Source organism: Panicum hallii, chromosome 9 (genome assembly GCF_002211085.1).
Source record: "Panicum hallii strain FIL2 chromosome 9, PHallii_v3.1, whole genome shotgun sequence".
Classification (NCBI taxonomy): Eukaryota; Viridiplantae; Streptophyta; class Magnoliopsida; order Poales; family Poaceae; genus Panicum; species Panicum hallii.
The window spans coordinates 62271530-62290930 of record NC_038050.1 but is presented as its reverse complement, the minus strand read 5'-3'; the positions used below and the strand labels follow the sequence as shown (position 1 = coordinate 62290930).

Genomic DNA, 19401 nt, shown 5'->3' with positions numbered 1-19401 from the left:
TCCAAAATAACATCCTTATTTTGAAGCATGGGCATTTGTAGGATGTAAAGAGTCTAAGGGATGCACCAAAGTGCACAATAAAGGCAAAGCACGTACACTAAACAAGAAAAGATTCAATCAAACACAAAAGAGCGAACGAGTCGAATGGTCCATGGAGAAGATAAATTTATCGATGTTTAAAATGTTAAAGAAGGCCACACAATGTTGAACCGATTTCCATCACTGGTCACAGAGAATCTAGACTCCACTTTGGAGAGAGATAGAGATGAGATGGCTTATCACCAAATTAAAAATCAAGGAAAAGAAGAATAGTATGCTGGTGGATGATTATTGATCTCAGTTTCCTTTTGTGACGAGCGAGATTATTGGCATCTTATTTTATGGTTTGTAAAATAAGTTTGATATCTTAGTTGTTGCATGCAATGACTAGCTGGATTCCCGTGGACCAGCATCGGCAATGGCATTCGTGAGAAAGTGAAAAGCTCCATGATGGTGAGCGCTAAGCCATGGATTTTATTAAGGCAAAAAAAGGGATCAAAAGGAAGAAGGCTTAATGCAAAAGAGAAGCAAAGGCAGGGTTAGTTAATAACACAAGCACATTAACAAGAGAGATTAGGTATTATTTGGAGGCAAATTGCCTGGAAAGCTTAGCATGCCAGCACGCTCTGTATTGGCCCTGCTACACTGCACAGTCCCTCACCTACCAGTTAGTAATTTATAATTAACTGCCTAATACTAATAGTGTGTGCCTAGCTATTGGTGATTCCATTTCACAGTGTGTGACTGGAAAGGGCCTGCCGGAGTCAGACAGGAAATCATTGGGAGATGGCAAAGTGCAGAAGCATCTTGATGTTTTTTGACTAAGGACATGGGCAACAGAGATGCTTGCTTTAATCCCCCCCTATTGGCTCGTGTCCATTCAGTATGTCCTAGCCAATCCTATTCTATGATGCACATATATATAGAACTAGAACTACTTGCTTATTAGTTACCAAACTGGCTAAGCAATGCATAATGCATAGTAGATGCTAGCTAGGTGATCAGTACGTAAGTACACTAACCATATTTGACCTTTGTCACACTAATCAGCAGATTGCTGCAATCTAAAAATCTTCCCTCTCACTCACCCTCTAGGCGCTCATCAATCTTGATTCTTGATTTCATAGGGATGCACATACAGATTGCCCTAATGAAGTTCTGAATTTAAAACGGCCGACACACTGAAACCTGATCTGAAACCCACGCTTAACAGTAGAGCCCGTTCCTGCAGTACCCAACGTGATACTATCTGCGACGCCTGACGAAACGGGCACGCACGACGCCACGCGACACCGCCGCCGTCGGATCAAAAGTGCGGCGCCATGGAGATGAGGACAGCGACTAACAGTTTGTCGGGCTGGTCCTACGCGTTTGCAGAACGGAGACAAGCAGACAGGTTCCAAGTCTCCCCAACTGCTGGCCGGAGTGCCGCAGCAGGCGATGAACGGCCGGCAGGTACCTGAATTTTGGGAGAAGAGAGACAAAGCCGCCGCCGGAGCGACTGGACACGCCGGAAGAGCCGAGCCGAGCCGAGCCGCGCGCACATGACAGAGAGGTGGTTGGCCTGCTGGCGCCGCAGACGAGCCAATGTTTATTGTCTTTGCACTGCTCGCTGATGGGGGGGTGGCGCTTGGAATCATTAGACGGCGTAGGGCGAGACCAAGTGGCTGGTCCGGCTCGGCCGCGCCGGCCGGCGTCGTCATGGTTATGGCGGACCAAATAAAAGACAGCAGCAGCTCATCATCCTTGCTTGGACTCGCAGATCCACCGCCTCTCCTCCCGGCCCGCCTCATCTCCAATCCGATCGATGCAATCATCTTCTCCTGAACGCAACGTGATGATCCATCATTTTCTCTGCTGAGGCTACAGGCATCATCATTCTGTACATATCCATCCACTGGGATTCAAATCCTAATACATAATCTTTGGTTGATGCATCGCAATTTTTTTTGAAAAAAAAATCCGATTTGCAGTTTGCAGGCCCCATTTTCAGGAAGGTAGAAAGACGGTGGTTGCGGTTTTCTCGCCTCTGTCCCAAGAGTTTATTCTACATGATCTCCAGCTTTCCAAGCTCATCATCATAGGCGATGGCGATGATAATTGGCTTAATTATACTACATTTCGTTGCTGGGAAAAGCGAGGTAGCCGGGGGGCGCGCGCGTCGTTGGCTGCTGCTTGCGCTGCTTGGCGGAGCAAAAAGGGCCGGCCGGGAGGGAGGGAGGAAGGCGCGCGCTTTGCTTCGAGTTTTTATTTGAGGGGAGAACGTGGTCTGCGCGAGACGCTTTGGGCTTTTGAGCTAAGCTAATCATCGCCGCAGCGGCCGTGCCCTGCTGTGCTCCGCTGTGCTGCGCACATGAATCATTTCACCTTTTGCCTGCCGCTCCGTCCATGGGGGAGGATACGGATGTGAGGGCACGGCCGGCCTTGCGTACGGGAGTACGGGACTCCGGCCATGGAATGCTAGTTCCCTCCGTCTCCGTGTGCACGACGGACATATCGCTTGTGTGCTAGCTAGGATCACAGGCGCGTGGTGCTGATTGCCTAGCTCGTGGAAGATGATTCCCGGAGTTAGTTCCGCTAGCGTCACATGGAAAACCTCGACTACACCTCCAGGCTCCAGCAAGGAAAACGACGGCCACAAATGTCCTCGTGGTCAACACCAGCACAAAGACAGATAGAGTTTTCACCCGGTGCTCCAGCCAGGAAGCACAACCAACACCCAAGAAGACAGCAGATCGCCATGGCCTCCCCGCCGCCGACGACACCAGCAGCGCACCCTAGTGGACCGTGGCGAGCCCAAAGGTAATCCATAGGCTTGACTGCCCTGGATTTTGGCCCAATAGTTTTTTGCTAGTTAGTTTTTATGGGCCAGACCGAAGAAATGGCCCATGACTACTCTGGCCTCTCCCGGCCCGACTCCCCTCCCCGAGGAGAGGCCGAGGCGCCACTCCGCCCGTACGTTCCCAACTCTGCTCCTCGAGGCCGCGCCGCCTGACGCCCCGACCGGCCGCCGAGCACGCTGGTTCATCCGCGGGCGCACGGCGGCGGCGGACCGGGGAATTCTCCACATACGCGGCGCTGCAGCTGCGCACCGCGGGCAGTAGTAGCACGCGCTACCCTCATCGTGCTCCTGAGCCACCACATACATACCCCCCCCCCTTCCCCTCTCCGTCACCTCCCCGAGCCGCCGACGCCCTCCATGCAAGCGGAATCTATGCACTACAGCCGGTGCGCAGCGCAGCGCTGAAGACTTCCCTCGACGGTTTGGGCAGCTCAGGTGATTAGAGGCTAAGCACTTGCTTCAACCGATCTGTATCCTGTTTTCTTTCTTCGTCTCGTCTTGGTGCACGGCTGCGTAACTGGTATCACGGTCTCGTTCTGGCGAGATGTTCATGAGGTTTGCGATTCGTATGCTTTGGCATGGTTCACATTGTGGCATGGTGCGGTTGACGGTCGTACCATCGCTCCGCCCAGTGCCCTGCAGCTGTTCGATGAAATGCCTAAGCTAGCTTAGACAACTCATTGGAGGCAATTTTGCCAATAATATAGGACGGTGCTGGATGCATTAGCTACTACCCCTATGCCTGTTATTCATATTTTTATGTTTTTTCCTGGTTGATTGTAGTGTATTTCAAGAACAAATTGGCCTTGCTTTGCAGATTTTGGCATCTGCGTTTGGACTCAGTGGACTTTTGGATGGCTGTGAATGAATAGATCATGAGGGAGATGCTCTCAAATAGACTCGCTCCCTTCATTTCCAAGCGTTGTATTTCTAGCCTTCGGACATCCTCACCATCTTCATCCTTCTCCTCACTGTCCCCAATACAACCATGGTTATTTATTGGTCTTGGCAACCCTGGAGAGAAGTACCAATCCACCAGGCACAATGTACGCTATGCACCTCATCTTGTATTTCAAAATTTCTCAGGGTCTCGTAATTGATTCTCAGGTTTTATTGCAATTTGTTTTCTTCTAGGTGGGGTTTGATATGATAGATGCATTTGCGCAGTCTCAGGGTATACCGCTGACTACACATTACTTCAAAGCACTATTTGGTGAAGGTTTGCCTCCATTTTTGCACGAAATGCAACTTCTTGTATTTTGTGATGCATGTTCTTGATTCTCAGTTCAAGGGTCAAGTGAATCTGTTGTCCTCACCATTGATGCAGGTATGGTTGATGGGGTACCTGTTCTTCTTGCCAAGCCTCAGACTTATATGAATCTCAGTGGAGAATCTGTAAGCAGCACTTCTGGGAGTCTTTCCTAGTTCTCCTGCTCTATACTTTTCTATTGTTGTGTGATTTGTTTCTTTCACTGATTTTCGAACGTCTGGGGCTTTAATTTGGTTGATGTAATTAAGATTCTACCTGAAATTTTAACTGCTACCTCTTGATTTTGAAGTACCGTCACATAGCATGCAAACATAATCATGCAAGTTCTGTTCAGTGATAATATTATTGTGTAATATGGTTATTTTATTATTTATAGGTTTCTTTAACTGTACATACACAATCGTTAACACAATTATGTTTGATGACTACTAATGATCAGTAACTGTTGTTGCTTATTGCAGGTTGGTCCACTTGCTGCCTATTATAAACTGCCACTTAATCGTGTCTTGGTGGTAAGTGCTTGTTTCTAAACTTTGCTAGCACAGATATGTGGCAATCTGACTTCTGATGTGTGAGTTTTAGGCATTTGATGACATGGACTTACCATGTGGAGTTCTTCGTTTACAGCCAAAAGGAGGTTTTGGACGGCACAATGGGTTGGTAGACTTTACTTTTATTTGTTTTGTGATAGAATCTTCTTTCTGGCAAAATTCGTTTGTCTTTTGAAAGGAAAACTATCTTTGCTATGTTTAAATGAACATAAGCGGAGTTGTAACTATTTTATCAGTTCGAAAAAGGTGCCATCGTCTTTGTCCTCTAATCTAGTTTATTGGCAAGCTTTTAGGAGACACTTGTCCCATGAACTTCATAAACAAGATGCTAATAACCTTCAGTAAGCAGAGATGACAGTACTTATCTTCTGAAGTTTTGTAGCTACTCCCTCTGTTTTTAAATATTGATGCTTAGGACAGGCTGATTAGTTAATTTTTCTTTGGTGTGGTATTCATGTATCTGCCTTTGCTATTTCTTTTTTTCTTTTCCTTTTTTATGTTTCTTTTTCTTGCTTGCGCTTTCCATACATAACTTGAGGCATCTAATTAGTTCTCTGAAAGAGTTATCCATACTTTGTAACAACTTTAATCTGTCTGACAGCATACTCCCTTATGTCAAATATTGGATTTCTTTTGGGTTGGCGACTTGGTGTGAAAAATAAACCATTAGCTATATGATATATGTTGCAGATAAGAGGTTTATCTGATCTTGACAATAAATATTTACCTTTAGTTTTCCAGGTTGAGGAGTGTGATATACCATTTTCGCAGGAATCGAGAATTTTGCCGATTAAGAATTGGTACTTTCTACACTTTTGGCACTTATAATTAATTTACTTTTTCTTGACAAAGAGTTCATCTTAACTTAATTAGGAATTGGACGGCCACCTGGCCAGATGGATCCTAAAGCTTTTGTTCTTCAGAAGTTTAATAGGACTAGTCGTGAACGGGTAATCATCTCCTCACTAGTAACTAATTTTTATGCCTGTGGTTGTTTCATGTTATGCTACTTCTTTTCATATTATTTGAACTTTTCTGTAGCTATCAAAGAACTACGAAAGATTCACGTTAGCACATTAGTTGGTTAGATAATTTTGTCATCTGGTCCCATTAATAGAATTTTTGAATTTTCTCGGACAGATATGACCATATAACATTGATCCCACTGTTCCAGAAAACTTGCATGATATGTTAGAATGTTTTAGATTTAGTCTAAAATTCAACATAATCTTGGTAAATCTCCGCTATACTTTCTGCAAATAAGAGCACCATATTGACACCCGAAAACCTTCTAATTTGGTGGGCGCTATTACTTGCCGGCAGTCTGACTGCACATTCCTGAACAGTTTTTAATGGAAGCAAGCCAGCGTAGAGAATATATGGTGATGCTTGGTCAATGTGTGTGCTGAGAAGATTGACTTAACCTTGTAGTCAGCTTGAATTTAGTGTCAAGGTTAAGGTTCAGGTTGGGATGGGATGGGCACTTTAGTGAATTATGATTGAGCTAGATCTGAACCAACCTCTTGAAGATGGTGGGCCTTGAGCTTCCTTAGTGTCCTAGCTAATGCTACCATGCACTGGAAATTAAACTGCTAGATTAAATTGAAGTTGACCACTGCTTGCCAGTGTTATCGGACAGAAAGGATGGGAAGGACAAACTCGTATTGTAGAGGTTTGAGGAGTGATGGTCATGGACTCATTATACATTTATACTAGTGGTGTTTTGTCAAACACATCAGATCTGAGTTTATTATTGTATTGCGACAATCTATATTGTATGGTATTGCACAAAAATATTTAGATTCTTAAATTTGAAGGACCACCATTTAAGTCCCATACTGGTAAAAGCGCAGTAGATAATATGTCATCTTTATTCGCTGTCCTGCAACAACCAAAAGCTTATTGTGCTACGTTTTGTTTCATCCTAGATTGATTCAGCCATAAAAGAGGGAGTCGATATTCTGAAGATGGTGGCCACCAAGGGTTTGGCAGAGGCAGCAAGATTGTCAAACGCAGATCAGAAGTATAAGCATCTGAGATCACATGATCCTCAAGACTAAAAATGACTAGACTCTGCTTATCTAGTGAACTGGTCTTTCAGCACACCTCTTGATGCCCCTCATGCTCTTCGAGTGACCTCGGTTGGATGGCTGGTCTGAGAATCTAGTACACCCAAGTGTTATCCCTGATACCCTCTGCAGGATACATCTCTTAATTTGGTGCTGAACATGGAGTTTTTGATGTTTCTCTGTGGCCAATTTCAGTTGATTCGGCAGTTGACGTTGAATGGAAGTTGATGATTCAAGTTCAAAGCTTCTGATTTAGTGAGAAGAAAGCATATTTTGAGGAGTCAACACTTACCTATACAATGCCTTGAATTAGTTTTGTTCATGTTGGGGAAATCACAATGTTTCCGGAATAACATTTGGTGTGTACATAATAAATCTTTAAGAAATTGATTTCCTGCGTTGTATGATGTAACGGAAATGACATGAATATGCATGATGCTTATGGCATTCATTGTCATTTTTCCTTCCGAAGATTTTCAACTGAGCAAATCCAAACAATATTCTTTAGTACTGCTGCCTTGTCAAATGATCCAGATCTAAGCTAGATGAGTGTGGGATTAATCTGGTATACTGTGACATAGGTTTATAATTTCTTGCATATTTCTGTTCCTGATTGTAATGGAGCCTTGTGGGAGGCCAGAATATCCAACAAGATGAAATTCGTCGTATGATGACTTGTTAAGCGAAATGCTATCCTCTTACTAGAAACAGTATGGTTAGGAGGAATTGTCATAGTTCCCTACTGTAACTTCCGTGATCAGGAGGAAACTGTACATCACTTGGTGCTCACCTGTAATGAGGTCAAAGAAATTGGTAGAGTATTGGCCCGCTCATTTCCATAATATTCTCATTGGGCTAATCTATATTTGTAAAGTATGATCTTCTTGCACTGTTTTTGTCTGGTTGCTGTGCTTGTGTGCCGCGTAGAAGTTGCGCAAATAAAGCATGTTATGCTTGCTCTTTTTCTGCTGGTCTGGGGTCAGGGCTCATGAAGAGATTCAATAAAGTATTCTTCTTTCTCCAAGCACACGAGCTAGTCAGAGCAGTTCCAAATGAATTTGCAGGCCCTCAAGTGGACAATAAAATGTAGTAGTAGCAGGGGCGGACCCACATAGAGCCCTGCGAGGGCACGGGCCGCCGCTCGATTTTTCCATTTTAGCGGACTTTGGGTTTATTTACTGTAGCTGCGGAGTCCAGCAGCTAGCAGGCCGCCACTCGATTTTTATGCTAGGTCGCAGTAGCCATTTTTTGCCGGTTTCTTTAGTGGCGCATGGTGATCTAGTCTCTCCAATTCTTGTGTCACAGCATTGCGAAACCTGGTAATCTTGTAATCTGCTATCTTGTTTCGGTCTATTGCATACTCTGTAGAGCTGCGGGGTGTGCCTGATATACCTGGCTGATTGTGTTGCTGTTTGTAAATTGTAATGGAACAGAGGTTTTTACTCTTTGGAAAGCTGATGTTTTTTTTTTTGAAGAAACAAGAGGGATGGTGTCAATTGCTGCGGTAGCACATTACTTTGGTTTGCCATGGGTACCAGTGGAATGTGAACCTTCATTCTAAATGTAAAACATTGAGGGCATTTTTTCCATACATCACATTAGCAGAGATGCTTGGACAATAGATATCCCATCTATTTTCACTTGTTGAGGAAAATTACAACCAGATTCACATACGCAAACACGATTAAGGTATAATTATACGTATCAATGCAAGCTTAATATCTAAAATTATCCCACACGGCAAGCAAAGCAACACTTAAAGGAACAGTACCTAGTGCATACATGCAGGAAGCCCTGATAGATTATCTGATGATAGATGATGCGTGCCTCACTGATCTTAAATGTTCATAATTGCTGCGCTAGTATTAGAGGGGAATATGCTTGACGAATTGGCTCTCCATAGTCTCTTTAATTTCCTTGCTGTTTGTATAACCATCTCTCTGGTCGAGGAAGATTATCATAATGCTCATTGCAAAGTTTGTGGCTCGTTGCAGAACCGGAAGTGGTGAAGAACGTTTCTCAAAGAGTGCCTGATTTAGTGTTTTCCATGCATCGTCAACAAAGGAACCGATCTTGGCCAGGGCAACCTCGCCAGTGACATTGTGCTCCTTCATGTAGCACTCCACAGATGTGGCTACATCCGTTTTGTTACTTCCTCTCTGTGAACAAGATGTAGCTACTTAGTTGAGAAAATGGCAGTAATTCTGGTGGTTGGTATTAAGCCAGAGAGAAGCCACTTCTCTATTTGTTACATGTTGTATAAGATACCAGGGCCCTTTCACCCAAATTTGAAGTTGGTTTATACCCACTAGCTAGACTAAGAGCCTTCCTTTCAGTAACTTCAAAACTTTAAAACAGCTTTTCCTCTTAGTAACTTGAAAACTTTAAAACAGCTTTTAGTAATAAAGTACCTTAAAATCTGCCATGTCATCCATGAAGCGTGACACCTCTCCACTTGCTCTTATGGCATCAGTGTTACCAATGGCCCGTTCGAATGCCTCCTTGGTTGCAACATCACCCATGCCCACAAGCGACCCAACACACATAACTTGAGCACCCGCCGATATGGTGGATACATTCACATGATCTTTGAAGCTTGGTATGTACTTGTGATGAGACCATTCCGCTTCTTGGAGATAACTTTTGGATATAAGTTGGAACTGGATGTGCGAAAAAGTATGTAGTGTTAGTATTTAATGAAGAAGGATCATAGAGGTGTGAGAGGCTTGAATCTCAGTGAACAAACGAGCTACATCTTTTACTTTCTTTTTCCTTTTTTTGGCAAACAAAAGGTGCTACATCTATTTTGATCTCCTAAACAGCTCCCTATTAGATGCTATATAGCTTAAGAAATTATATAGTTGTTGTTGCATACCGCTTTCCTAGCATAAGCAACGCGGTACTTCTCATGTGGTTCCAACTCATCCTCAAATTCCTCGAAGTTTCTTATCACCTTGAGAAAGAATTTCTTCATATACTCAGGTAGAAAAGAAATATCATTCTCATCCCATCTGCATGTATGAATACCAAGCATTTAGGCCACGTATGGTCATATTTCTCATTATCAAATTGATTAGTTCACACCCTCTTATTGGATCTTATGGATGTTTTGTTCTACGGGTGAAGGTTAAGCAAAGACTAAACAACCTTTCTATAGCCTTGGTGAGGTCCCGGCTCTCTTCCAAAGTAGCATAATCATCGTAAGTGTCATCTAACAAAGATGTTAGCACGAATAACCTGACGAGGATCATCCGTGCACGTGCATACTCTTGCTCATAGTAGATGCTGTAAGCCCAAAAGTAACACTCAACAAGCCGATCCCTCACGTATTCTAGACCAGTGTCTTCAGAAAGATCCTTCCACCACCTGGTATAAATTAAGTAGGCATATTTATCAATCTTATCTAAAAGGCCGTGAAAGGTATTATACTTATCAAACTAGAACATGAATATCTATATAAAAAAACTTAAGCGCCATTTCCTTCTTTTAGGACACATCCACTTCAAGATTTATTTCTATCCAGGTGATAGGTGATACTAGCTATATATGAATATTTCTGTTCACAAAGAAGTAGTGTGTGAATATTTCTCTTGCAAGTTTATTTCATGGTCGGTATCACTATTTTTACGGTACTCTGTACATGTAAGGTATAGTAATGGCATGAATCATGTCCAAGGTGTCGTTTATACCAACCATGTCTGAAATACTTACTGAGAAATTGTCTTGAGTTCCTTCTGGTGAAGACGCTGAAGGAGGTTAAAATCTAGCTTGGCAAGCTCCAATATGGCTGGGTTGTACCTTTGTTCTACACTGTACTCTTGCATATATGATACTGCTTCTATCCTCTTTAAGGTCCTTGGTAGTGGTATTTTCAGGGCACGCGCAACTTGGTCTGCTAAGGGGGATTCGAGACTGCTCTGTATCAATTCTAGATGTCTCCTTGCAAATATCAGGGCTTCTTCAAGTGCACCCTCATTGTGAGTTAGAAGGTTAGCCGCGTTGTATAAGCTTAACAGGCCCTTTGGGTCATTAGCTACACTATCGATAAAGCTCCCATCTTCAAGCTTGAGCCCGTCAAATTCATCTGCAGAGTAAACACATGCAGTTAAGTTATTTTCAAGCATTTCAGTGCACCTTTAGGGTATATCTTTTTTTAGATCTTACCTGCAGGAACCCAGAACCCGTGCTGCCTAAGCAAGCGAAAACGAAGGGCAACCTCATGAAGGTTTAAGCTATTGAATTCTTCCCTGTGGACGCTGCTTAAGGTGGTGGCTATTTGTTCTTGAAAATGGTGATCTATTCCCAAACGTTGCAGAGCATCTACCAGGTCCAGTTTTTCCACAGCGTTCTTGCAAGCCTCGAACAGACCGCACACTTCCCCTTTCAATTTGTTGGCTCTCTCGATCATCTTTTCATCTGAAACCTGCCATTGTGAAAGGAGAAGGGCGAGATCACTGATCGGTTGGTACATATATAATCACACAGATTAAGGTGTTTGTACGTTGTGCATTTATTAGCTAGGGAAGGAAGCAAGTGCATTTGCTGCTGGAAAAAAAAAGAGATGATACTAATTGCTATATGAAAACACATGCCTGTAATGGTTCTGGGCTGTAATTGATAAAGAAATCCCCCCACACGCTGGGGTGAACCTTGGGCGCTGCCTCCCATGATCTGGCCTCGCTTGTAGCTGCATGTGCCATTGCTTATGGAGAGTATCGATCTGCTGTCCGCCCGCTGTGTATGATGTGTTGCAACTTGACCAGTAGGATGGTATGCATTTATAGGCAGATGATGGCTGCAGGGTGTGGCTATACAAGTACAACAGTGAGGAAACGTGTAGCACCCTGCAGCTGCAGGCTTCCATGTTTTCCATGCAATTGCCGTGCAGAACAGATCGAGAGTCGGGGTCAGCATGCACGTTCACTTGATGATGACGTGCATGCAGCCATCCATGGCTGTGTCTTCATGCTTGCGATTCGAGGCACCGATCAGTGGTCGCCATCAGACCCAGGACCAGGGTCCCACGTATACACCATCGACCGTTTGCTGCTGCCCGCCGGGCACGTGGGCAAATTTAGGGTTGCACGTGATGACGAAGGATTTGGGGTCCATCAAGTTTTGCCTGTACACGTGTGTATGGATGATGCAAGTGTGGCCAGGAACCCAAGGCACGTGCAGGATATCAGGAGCAAGCTCAGGGGTCACGTGGAGTTGCCATCCAGACAATAACCAATACTAGCTAGGAAATGTGATAGATCTTGTATTTTTAATTTCTAACCCTTTTTTCGGGTGGTGTCTTGCTATTTTCATCAGTTGCATCTTTACAACTGATGAGCACTTTGTAAAGCCAAGCTTGCTCCATCTGCAACCTCTTGAATCCTCGATGATGGAGGAGCTAGAACAATGAATCGAAGATGCAGGGCCCCCAAGTGGACAGTGAAGCGTAGCAGTAGTAGCCGTGTCTTTCGATTGTTTTTCTTTTCTCGAGGGCATTTGCTGCAAATTTAGTGGAGCGTGAAGATCTCCAGTTTTCCTGTTACAAAATACTCCATTCACAGATGATAGTCTTATTTGGGATAGGTACAATGACCAAGGCAAAAATATTACTTATGAATCCTATTTATCCCGTCATTATTTACCTTGTGGAAACAAGCAACCTTTATTTAATGCTTAAACTGGAACCGATGCGGTAACTTTCACGGCCCATCTACAAAACGGTTGTTTCCCGAGGTACGGGTGCTTAACAGCCGCCGCGAATTTAATTGTACGCAGTTAATAAGACTATCAATTGTGAAAATCTGAAATTTAAAATAAGACTATCATCCGTGAATGGAGGGAGTACAGCTTTGCAAGACCGGATAAACTTGCATGCAGCTGTCTCGTTTCCGTCCATGATCCATCGCATACTGCATTGAGCTAGCTGCGGGTGTGCCTGGAGATGCTTTGGTTGATTGTGTTGCTCTCTATAAATTGCGTTGCTCTTTCAGGAGCATGGTTGATTGTGTTGCTCTTTTAGGGACAAGCTAGCTAGTTGCTTGGCACAATCTAGCTGGTGGTGTGTAAATTAGCGCACATTCAGCTTACAGATCCACCGGGCTGTTTAGTTTGCCTTTTGCATAAAAAAGTGGGCTTTTCTCTTCAAATCAAAACCAATGTACAAGGCTTGTTAGGCATTGGTTCCATCCAAGAGGCCTGTGAAACATAGAGTCCCTTAAAAAATAATAAGGATATTTCTATATATGGTACTTGCACAAAGGAGCTATCCTTATTGTGTTAATCTCTAAGTGTGGATGGAGGTTCACTGACTGAATTTTAGGATATCTTTTATTCCATATAAAAGGATAATCTAAAGAGTAAAATGTGTGAATGACCATTATACTTGTTAGTGTGTTTCAATTGTCGTCGTATTTTGAAAAGTGCAAATCATGGCTATTCAAGTCGCTTGACTGTATCGATACGGTCATTACCTCTCTAGCCATACGTGTTTGGATGACGTGTCGTTCTATCTGGAGTTCCTTTTGCGAATTGCTCCCTCTTATCTGAGTTATTTGAGGCATCATGATCGTTCATAATTAGCCCCTGTGCTCGTGCAAGGGAGGAAACACAAGCAGCCAAGAAAGCAAAGAACTGAACTTTTTCGAATAATATTGTTATTCAGAACTGAACTTTGATCGATATAAAATGCTACTTACTGATGCTTTTATCGAATACTTATTGGAGCTCTAATTGTTAAGTAGAGGTTAAACCTGCTAATTTTGATTGCCAAGCGATGCAGAGTGAAGCGCTTCATCTTCAAGTACAGTTCGAATCAAGATTTCTGGAAACAATAAGCTTCTGAGATTTAGGAAATAATAAGCTCGTACCTGCACAAATTATTGAAGTGCTCTCGAAATCGAGCTATATTGCGATGGCGACTGTTAGACTTGGGGCCACGGGATTTCGCACATGGTATAGATAATTCTAGAATAAAGGATGGGGTATATCTATACTTGAATACGACTAGTTGGTACAGAAGCAAAGTACCTAAGTAGTACTCAGGTAGCTCGTACCTGGATATACGTAACTCTATTCTCCGACTATAAAGGGCGGGTAGAGATCCCTCTAAAGTATCTACATCTAAGATAATACGAACCACCACATAGGATATATGTATTACGCACATCACGGTCCAAACCTATCTAAATTTTTATATTTCTTACACCTTCAAGTTTTTATCTCAGTGACACTCTACAAACAATCTACCACCTCGATAGTATCTTTTAATCGATTTAGCGGTAAAAACGCTGATACCGACGTCAGCAGCGCAGGTCAAACCAGTACGTCATTACATGATTCCTCTTGTTCGAGCTTGGTGTGGAATCAACGCGGAGGGGCTCTCTAGCATGCATGGGCCACCGGTGATGGTGCCTATGTTGGCGGGAGTGCAGCCGCCGGCGACATGGGGCGGTCGGAGGAGGGACTGGATGGTGGTTGAAGTGTCGAAGTCTGTGTGCAGAGAGCAGATAGCGAGGTTTTGTCTCAGGCCGACATTTAGATGCTTTCTGTTTGATTTATGTGCCTTAAATAACTCAAATGAGAGGGAGTAATTTGTAAAAAGAACTTCATATAGGACGCCATGTCATCCAAATATATATGGCTAGAGAGGTAGTGACCGTATCGATAGAGTCAAATGACTTTAGTGACCATAATTTACATGACCAAATTAAAACATGCTAACAAGTATAATGGGCATTCATACATTTTTATCTAAATGTCCAACAGCTTTCGTTTTCAGAAAAATGTCCAACAAGCTCGAGTTAGCCCCAACCCCGAGGGCATCAAAACACTAACCACCCCCCCCCCCCCCACCCCAAACCCCAAAAAAAAAACCAAGGCCCAACACGGCCCAGTAAAGGTCGGCACGCCATTACGGCGTCCTGCGAGAAGCTGTTGGCGTGGCGGGCGACGGAGGCGGGGCGGCGGCCTCGCCGTTCGCCGTCGCTGTGCCCTGACTCGCCCTCGGGGCAGCCGGCACCCGGAAACACCTTTTCCAGGTAAATACTCTGCCCTCCCTAACGTTCCTCGCCTTGCTGACTTCGATTTGGGGGGCGGCATTTCTTCGGGGGCGTATGGTTCCGGTGTAGCTGATTGGACCAGCCGAAATTCCCGCATTGGTTGCTGTTTACACTAGACCTAAGGATTTGGGGACCCATTCCACCTCATCCAGCACGCCTCACAGTTGGGTATTGCATAACACCATGGCCTTCTAGTTCTATCCATTTTCCCACGTCAAGCAAGAAGGAATTAAATCCACGCCGATACGAATTTAGCTGTTATTGTATTTGAGATCATAGTCATGTTCTGGGTGCTCATATATATGCACTGGAGGTAGGGAAGAAGTGTGCCGTGTCATCTTCTGTAAAAGATTATGCATCTGGCTAGGAATGAGGACACCAGAAGAATAATTTAATCACACGAATAAATCGTAAGCTGTATTCTTTCAATAATTTTATGTAACATACTAACATTCATAGCATAAACTGCTTATTTAGATGCTTACTAGTACGTATTCACCCAAGTATTAGTCCAGTGCAAGTAGAGCAGATTGGTTGTGTTCCGATGATACATCTTTTACTCGCGTGGGGTACGCAGCTGGTTGTTCAGGCCGTGAATAGAATTAACAGAAGGCTATTGTCTAGAGCAGGACAGGCTCGAGGAACAGGCGCTTGATGACCCCCTTGAGCCCGTCACTGAATGTGAATGCATCCTTCTTATTACCGTACATCAATGGCATGCTGGTGGTTATGTTGACAACTCGTTGCACCGCTGGAAGCAGTTCATTGTGCTCAATGCGTGCTCTGTTTGCAGTCTTCCATGCATCTTCAACCAGGGAATCAATCTTTGCACAGGCAACGTCGGCCGTGACGCCATGCTCACTGATGTAGCATTCAACTGAGCTGTCCACATCATTTTTGTTCTTTCCACGCTGTGGGCAGTTCATCCATTACTAGGTAAAATGATCTAAGGGCAAACAACTATGATTTGTAACTTCGGGAATATGCATTATTCATACCTTAAACGAACAAAGGTCATTCATGAAGCGCGTCACATCTGCGAAAGCCTTGACAGCATCGGTGCAACTGGTTGCCCACTCAAGTGCCTCCTTGGTTGCAACATCATCTCCCATGCCAACTAGTAACCCGACAGCAGCAAATGGAGCACCTGAGCAGACAGTAGATACCTTCACCTGATCTTTAAATCTTGGCTTGTAACCACCATGACACCATTCAGCTTCTTGGAGATAGTTACTTGATAACACTTGAAACTGAAAACGAAAAATATACAAAAGTGTAAGCTTTCCTTTAATTACAAGGAAACAATCTACAACTTTGATGAAAGAGATTTTGATATATATGGGGATACAGTATGGTTGCAGATCTGATAGATGTACTGGTTTAGTGCTGCCTATATAAGGTTGGATTTTGTATCTCCCAGAGAAAAATAACTGGTACAACATATATTGACAGTGAATTTCATGTTCATACTAGTTATTGTCTCATTGACATATATAGTTCCATACTTAAACATATGAGGATTCATATGGCATACATATCCAGTATACAGTTCTGTTGGCTCGGATAATCATTTGCAAAAAACTTCAATTAATTCAAGTAAGGTTTTCACCACATAAATTTCGAAGACCAAGCTCACTGATGTTATGAGGAAAATAACATTTTTTTTTAAAAAAAAAGTTGGTAGTGTTGTACCGCTTTTCTAATAAAAGCAACTCTGTACTTCTCATTTGGTTTCAACTCATCCTCAAACTCCTTAAAGATGTTCATCAGCTTGAGGTAGAGCTTCTTCAGGTAATCTGGTAGAAGAGTAATAGCATTCTCTTCCCATCTGCAGGAAAATTAAGAAGTTACACCTTCGAGTGCAAATATTATATGAACTGATGCTTTGCTCGCTCAAATTAATAAGATTGCTGGAGCACTCCAACCTTTGTATAGCTTCATTGAATTTCCGACACTCCTCCAAAGTAGCACGGACATCGTAAGTGTCGTCTGTCAGGATTATTATTGCGATTATCTTGGCAAGGATCATCCTTGCTCTTGAGTACTCTTTCTCATAGTATGCTGTATAGGACCACAGGTAGCACTCAACTACACGGTCCCTTGAGTAGGCCAGCCCCTCTTCGCTGTAAAGATCTTTCCACCATCTGAGATTAAGTTAGATTATTGTTACTGTGTTGCGTATAAAGAACTGTAGGTTCATTTTATGAGAAGAATGTTTTGAAAAAATGTTGTTTTAACTTTTTCAGATGATAATAGAAAGGTTCCTCTTCAATATAACCTCATCCTTTTCTAGTGCAGAGAATAAACTAAACATCATCGGAGTTTAGAAGTACTAGATTTTAGGTATGTTAAGCTATGAGGTAACTTCTGCTTGGGAGCTTCTCCCATAAAATTGCAAAATCACATTTATTAATTAATTTATGCATACTATTATCTCTTTCCAATTTATGCTTATCACAGCTGTATTAAATTTATACCATGCAAATAAGGTTTTATTTTGGAAGGTCAATCGATCATTACGGAAGTTCAATAAGACACATTTTGAAACTGCACTGTGCGAACTCTTATGATGGACTGAGCGGCTAAGCCTATCTATGTTTCAAGTTTGACACTGCTTAGAGGTTTTGTTGGCCAAAGATTGAGGCTCATACTGGTGTATTAAGACCCGCAAATAATTTAAAATTCTCATCTCTTTTCATGATGCAGATTGCAATATAGTGATTATACCTAGAAAGAGCCTTAAGCTCCTTCAAGTGGAGACGTTGCAGAAGGTCGAAATCCAGCTTGGCAAACTCCAGAATGGAGGAGTTATGTGTCGGCTCTGCTTTGTACTCTGAGATATAATGTAGAGCCTCAATTCTTCTTAAGGTCCGTGACAGTGGTAGGTGAAGGGCTCGGTTCACTTGCTGGGCCAATGGGTATTCAAGGTTATTTCTCATCGATTCAAGATGTTGCCTCGCAAATAATATAGCCTCTTCAAGATCTGCCTCTCCATGTGTGAAAAGGTAAGCTGCATTGTATAAACTTAGTAGTCCCCTTGCATCGTTAGTTATATGAGCATTAAAGTTCCCATTTTCGTCTTTGAACCTGTTGAATTCATCTGCAAGATCGAACAATCAAATTATATGCAAGTCATGAATCTGATGAGCTTATTAGCATCAAGCGGTCCTGTCTCTGCATGTGTATTTTATTGTTGCAGACAAGATTTCTATGCCGTGAACTTCTATTTTTTTAGAATTAGTAAGCTCAGAAAATCAAGAAGCATATATTCAAAATGCCAAATGGCTATATCAGGAGTTTTGATTATGTACCTGGAGATACCCGAAACCCTTGCTGCCTCAGTAGGCGGAACCGAAGGGCCACCTCATGGAGACAAGTGCTGTTGAATTCAGTATCTTGGATGCTACTTAAGACGGTGAGAATCTGTTTGTTGAAATGATGGTCTATACTTAAATGTTGGAGTGTGTCCACTAGCTTAAGTTGCTCCACTGGAGTTGTGCAAGCTTCAAAAAGCCCACTTATTTTCTCTTTTAGTTGGTTTGCCCTCTCAGTCATCCATTCCTCTGACTTCTATATTCATAGAGAAATATCATTATTGAGGATCTTCAAAGGAAGCTTATGTAGGCGCATTTGGTAACATGTTTAGAAAATAAACCGTGATAGTATGTATTAGTATTATGTTCAGCTATGGAAATGGAAACTGAGCAAATGCTGTAATGTTTAGTGGGCTATTCCTAAAACAGAGGCAAGAACATTTCATGTTCAAATAAACATGTCTTTTAAAGCCGGGGAAAACAAAAATCTGACATATAGTTCCATATTTTAATCCTAGCATCTCCAAGTCATGCACAACTGAAAGACAAAACTGAAAGAAACATAAACACGCATTGATTCTCTTTGCATCATATCTGTAAATATACTTACCCATGCCTGTAATGGTTCTGAGCTGTAGTTGATGAAAAAGTCACCCCATACTGTACGGTGAAAATCAGATGCCCTCTCTGGAACATTAGCATTACAAGATGCCATGCCCATACTCGCCGAGCTTCCAGGTCGATTGGATCGAGAGATGTGGAACGGGAATGGGGTACGGTACTTGGAAAAGGTTTTCATAAAGCGGGGATGAAAATGTTCCTGCCTTCCTGTCCCCGGGACGATATTCCCGGGATGAGGAACGTGGCACCGTGCCACATTCCATGTGACATTGGCCATGCCTATGTTTGTCCACTGCTTGATCTCAGGATGCAGTGTGCTTCTTTTCTTCTTCTTCTTCTTCCTTTTTGAGAAGAAGATGCAGTGTGCTTGGAAAAAGGGCAACAATGCATGGCTATATATAGACGCGCGGCCTTGACCTGGACTGCCCGCTGGCTGCATTGCTGCAGTTTGACTGCACTAATCTGAAAACCGCAATCTTAACATCTAGTCTATAGTCCATAGATACCGCTTGTATACAAAACCCAACGCTGATGCTGATGGTTATATATGTTATAGTAGTACACCGCTCCTTTTGGAGAATTTTTGACAATCTTTTCATTTAAAAATGATGGAGAAAACATTACCAGTTCCGATTGAGATT

At 43.0% G+C, this 19401-nt stretch overlaps 3 protein-coding genes and 1 long non-coding RNA gene across 4 annotated transcripts; 2 read left to right on the top strand and 2 right to left on the bottom strand.

Annotated features, from left to right (window-relative positions):
• Positions 1 to 2972: 2972 nt before the first annotated feature.
• On the top strand, positions 2973 to 7238 carry LOC112878239 (peptidyl-tRNA hydrolase, mitochondrial). The gene is made up of 9 exons (XM_025942679.1): positions 2973 to 3316; positions 3699 to 3927; positions 4016 to 4100; positions 4209 to 4276; positions 4613 to 4663; positions 4734 to 4807; positions 5444 to 5502; positions 5576 to 5652; positions 6631 to 7238. The coding sequence occupies exons 2-9, from the start codon at positions 3757 to 3759 to the stop codon at positions 6760 to 6762; spliced, it is 717 nt and encodes a 238-aa protein (XP_025798464.1). The 5' UTR covers positions 2973 to 3316; positions 3699 to 3756; the 3' UTR covers positions 6763 to 7238.
• A 1141-nt stretch (positions 7239 to 8379) lies between these two features.
• On the bottom strand, positions 8380 to 11511 carry LOC112878021 (alpha-humulene synthase-like). Its single transcript, XM_025942406.1, has 7 exons — positions 11364 to 11511; positions 10936 to 11194; positions 10483 to 10855; positions 9919 to 10137; positions 9647 to 9782; positions 9183 to 9431; positions 8380 to 8930 (listed from the first exon to the last, which is right to left on the bottom strand). Exons 1-7 carry the CDS (start codon positions 11469 to 11471, stop codon positions 8637 to 8639), a joined length of 1638 nt encoding a protein of 545 aa, XP_025798191.1. The 5' UTR covers positions 11472 to 11511; the 3' UTR covers positions 8380 to 8636.
• A 3127-nt stretch (positions 11512 to 14638) lies between these two features.
• Positions 14639 to 17987, top strand: LOC112878023. The gene is made up of 2 exons (XR_003225626.1): positions 14639 to 14804; positions 17532 to 17987. It is a non-coding gene; the product is annotated as an uncharacterized LOC112878023 (long non-coding RNA).
• LOC112878022 (alpha-humulene synthase-like) lies at positions 15446 to 19377 on the bottom strand. The gene is made up of 7 exons (XM_025942407.1): positions 18750 to 19377; positions 18137 to 18395; positions 17553 to 17925; positions 16751 to 16969; positions 16518 to 16653; positions 15824 to 16075; positions 15446 to 15736 (listed from the first exon to the last, which is right to left on the bottom strand). Exons 1-7 carry the CDS (start codon positions 19197 to 19199, stop codon positions 15446 to 15448), a joined length of 1980 nt encoding a protein of 659 aa, XP_025798192.1. The 5' UTR covers positions 19200 to 19377.
• Between the last annotated feature and the right edge of the window lie 24 nt (positions 19378 to 19401).

What these genes read in the sequence shown, in the direction of transcription:
- LOC112878022 (XM_025942407.1), bottom strand. Translation starts at nt 19,199, where the DNA reads ATGCAGCCAGCGGGCAGTCCAGGTCAAGGCCGCGCGTCTATATATAGC. An exon ending in AGGGTTTCGGGTATCTCCAG is followed by an intron (nt 17,926 to 18,136) that starts GTACATAATCAA and finishes TCGATCTTGCAG; the next exon opens with ATGAATTCAACAGGTTCAAA. An exon ending in GAGCTTAAGGCTCTTTCTAG is followed by an intron (nt 16,970 to 17,552) that starts GTATAATCACTA and finishes ACTTAATCTCAG; the next exon opens with ATGGTGGAAAGATCTTTACA.
- LOC112878021 (XM_025942406.1), bottom strand. Translation starts at nt 11,471, where the DNA reads ATGGCACATGCAGCTACAAGCGAGGCCAGATCATGGGAGGCAGCGCCC. An exon ending in ACAGCCCAGAACCATTACAG is followed by an intron (nt 11,195 to 11,363) that starts GCATGTGTTTTC and finishes TCACAATGGCAG; the next exon opens with GTTTCAGATGAAAAGATGAT. An exon ending in ATGACATGGCAGATTTTAAG is followed by an intron (nt 8,931 to 9,182) that starts GTACTTTATTAC and finishes TCTTGTTCACAG; the next exon opens with AGAGGAAGTAACAAAACGGA.
- LOC112878239 (XM_025942679.1), top strand. Translation starts at nt 3,757, where the DNA reads ATGAGGGAGATGCTCTCAAATAGACTCGCTCCCTTCATTTCCAAGCGT. An exon ending in TGAATCTCAGTGGAGAATCT is followed by an intron (nt 4,277 to 4,612) that starts GTAAGCAGCACT and finishes TGCTTATTGCAG; the next exon opens with GTTGGTCCACTTGCTGCCTA. An exon ending in ATTTTGCCGATTAAGAATTG is followed by an intron (nt 5,503 to 5,575) that starts GTACTTTCTACA and finishes TAACTTAATTAG; the next exon opens with GAATTGGACGGCCACCTGGC.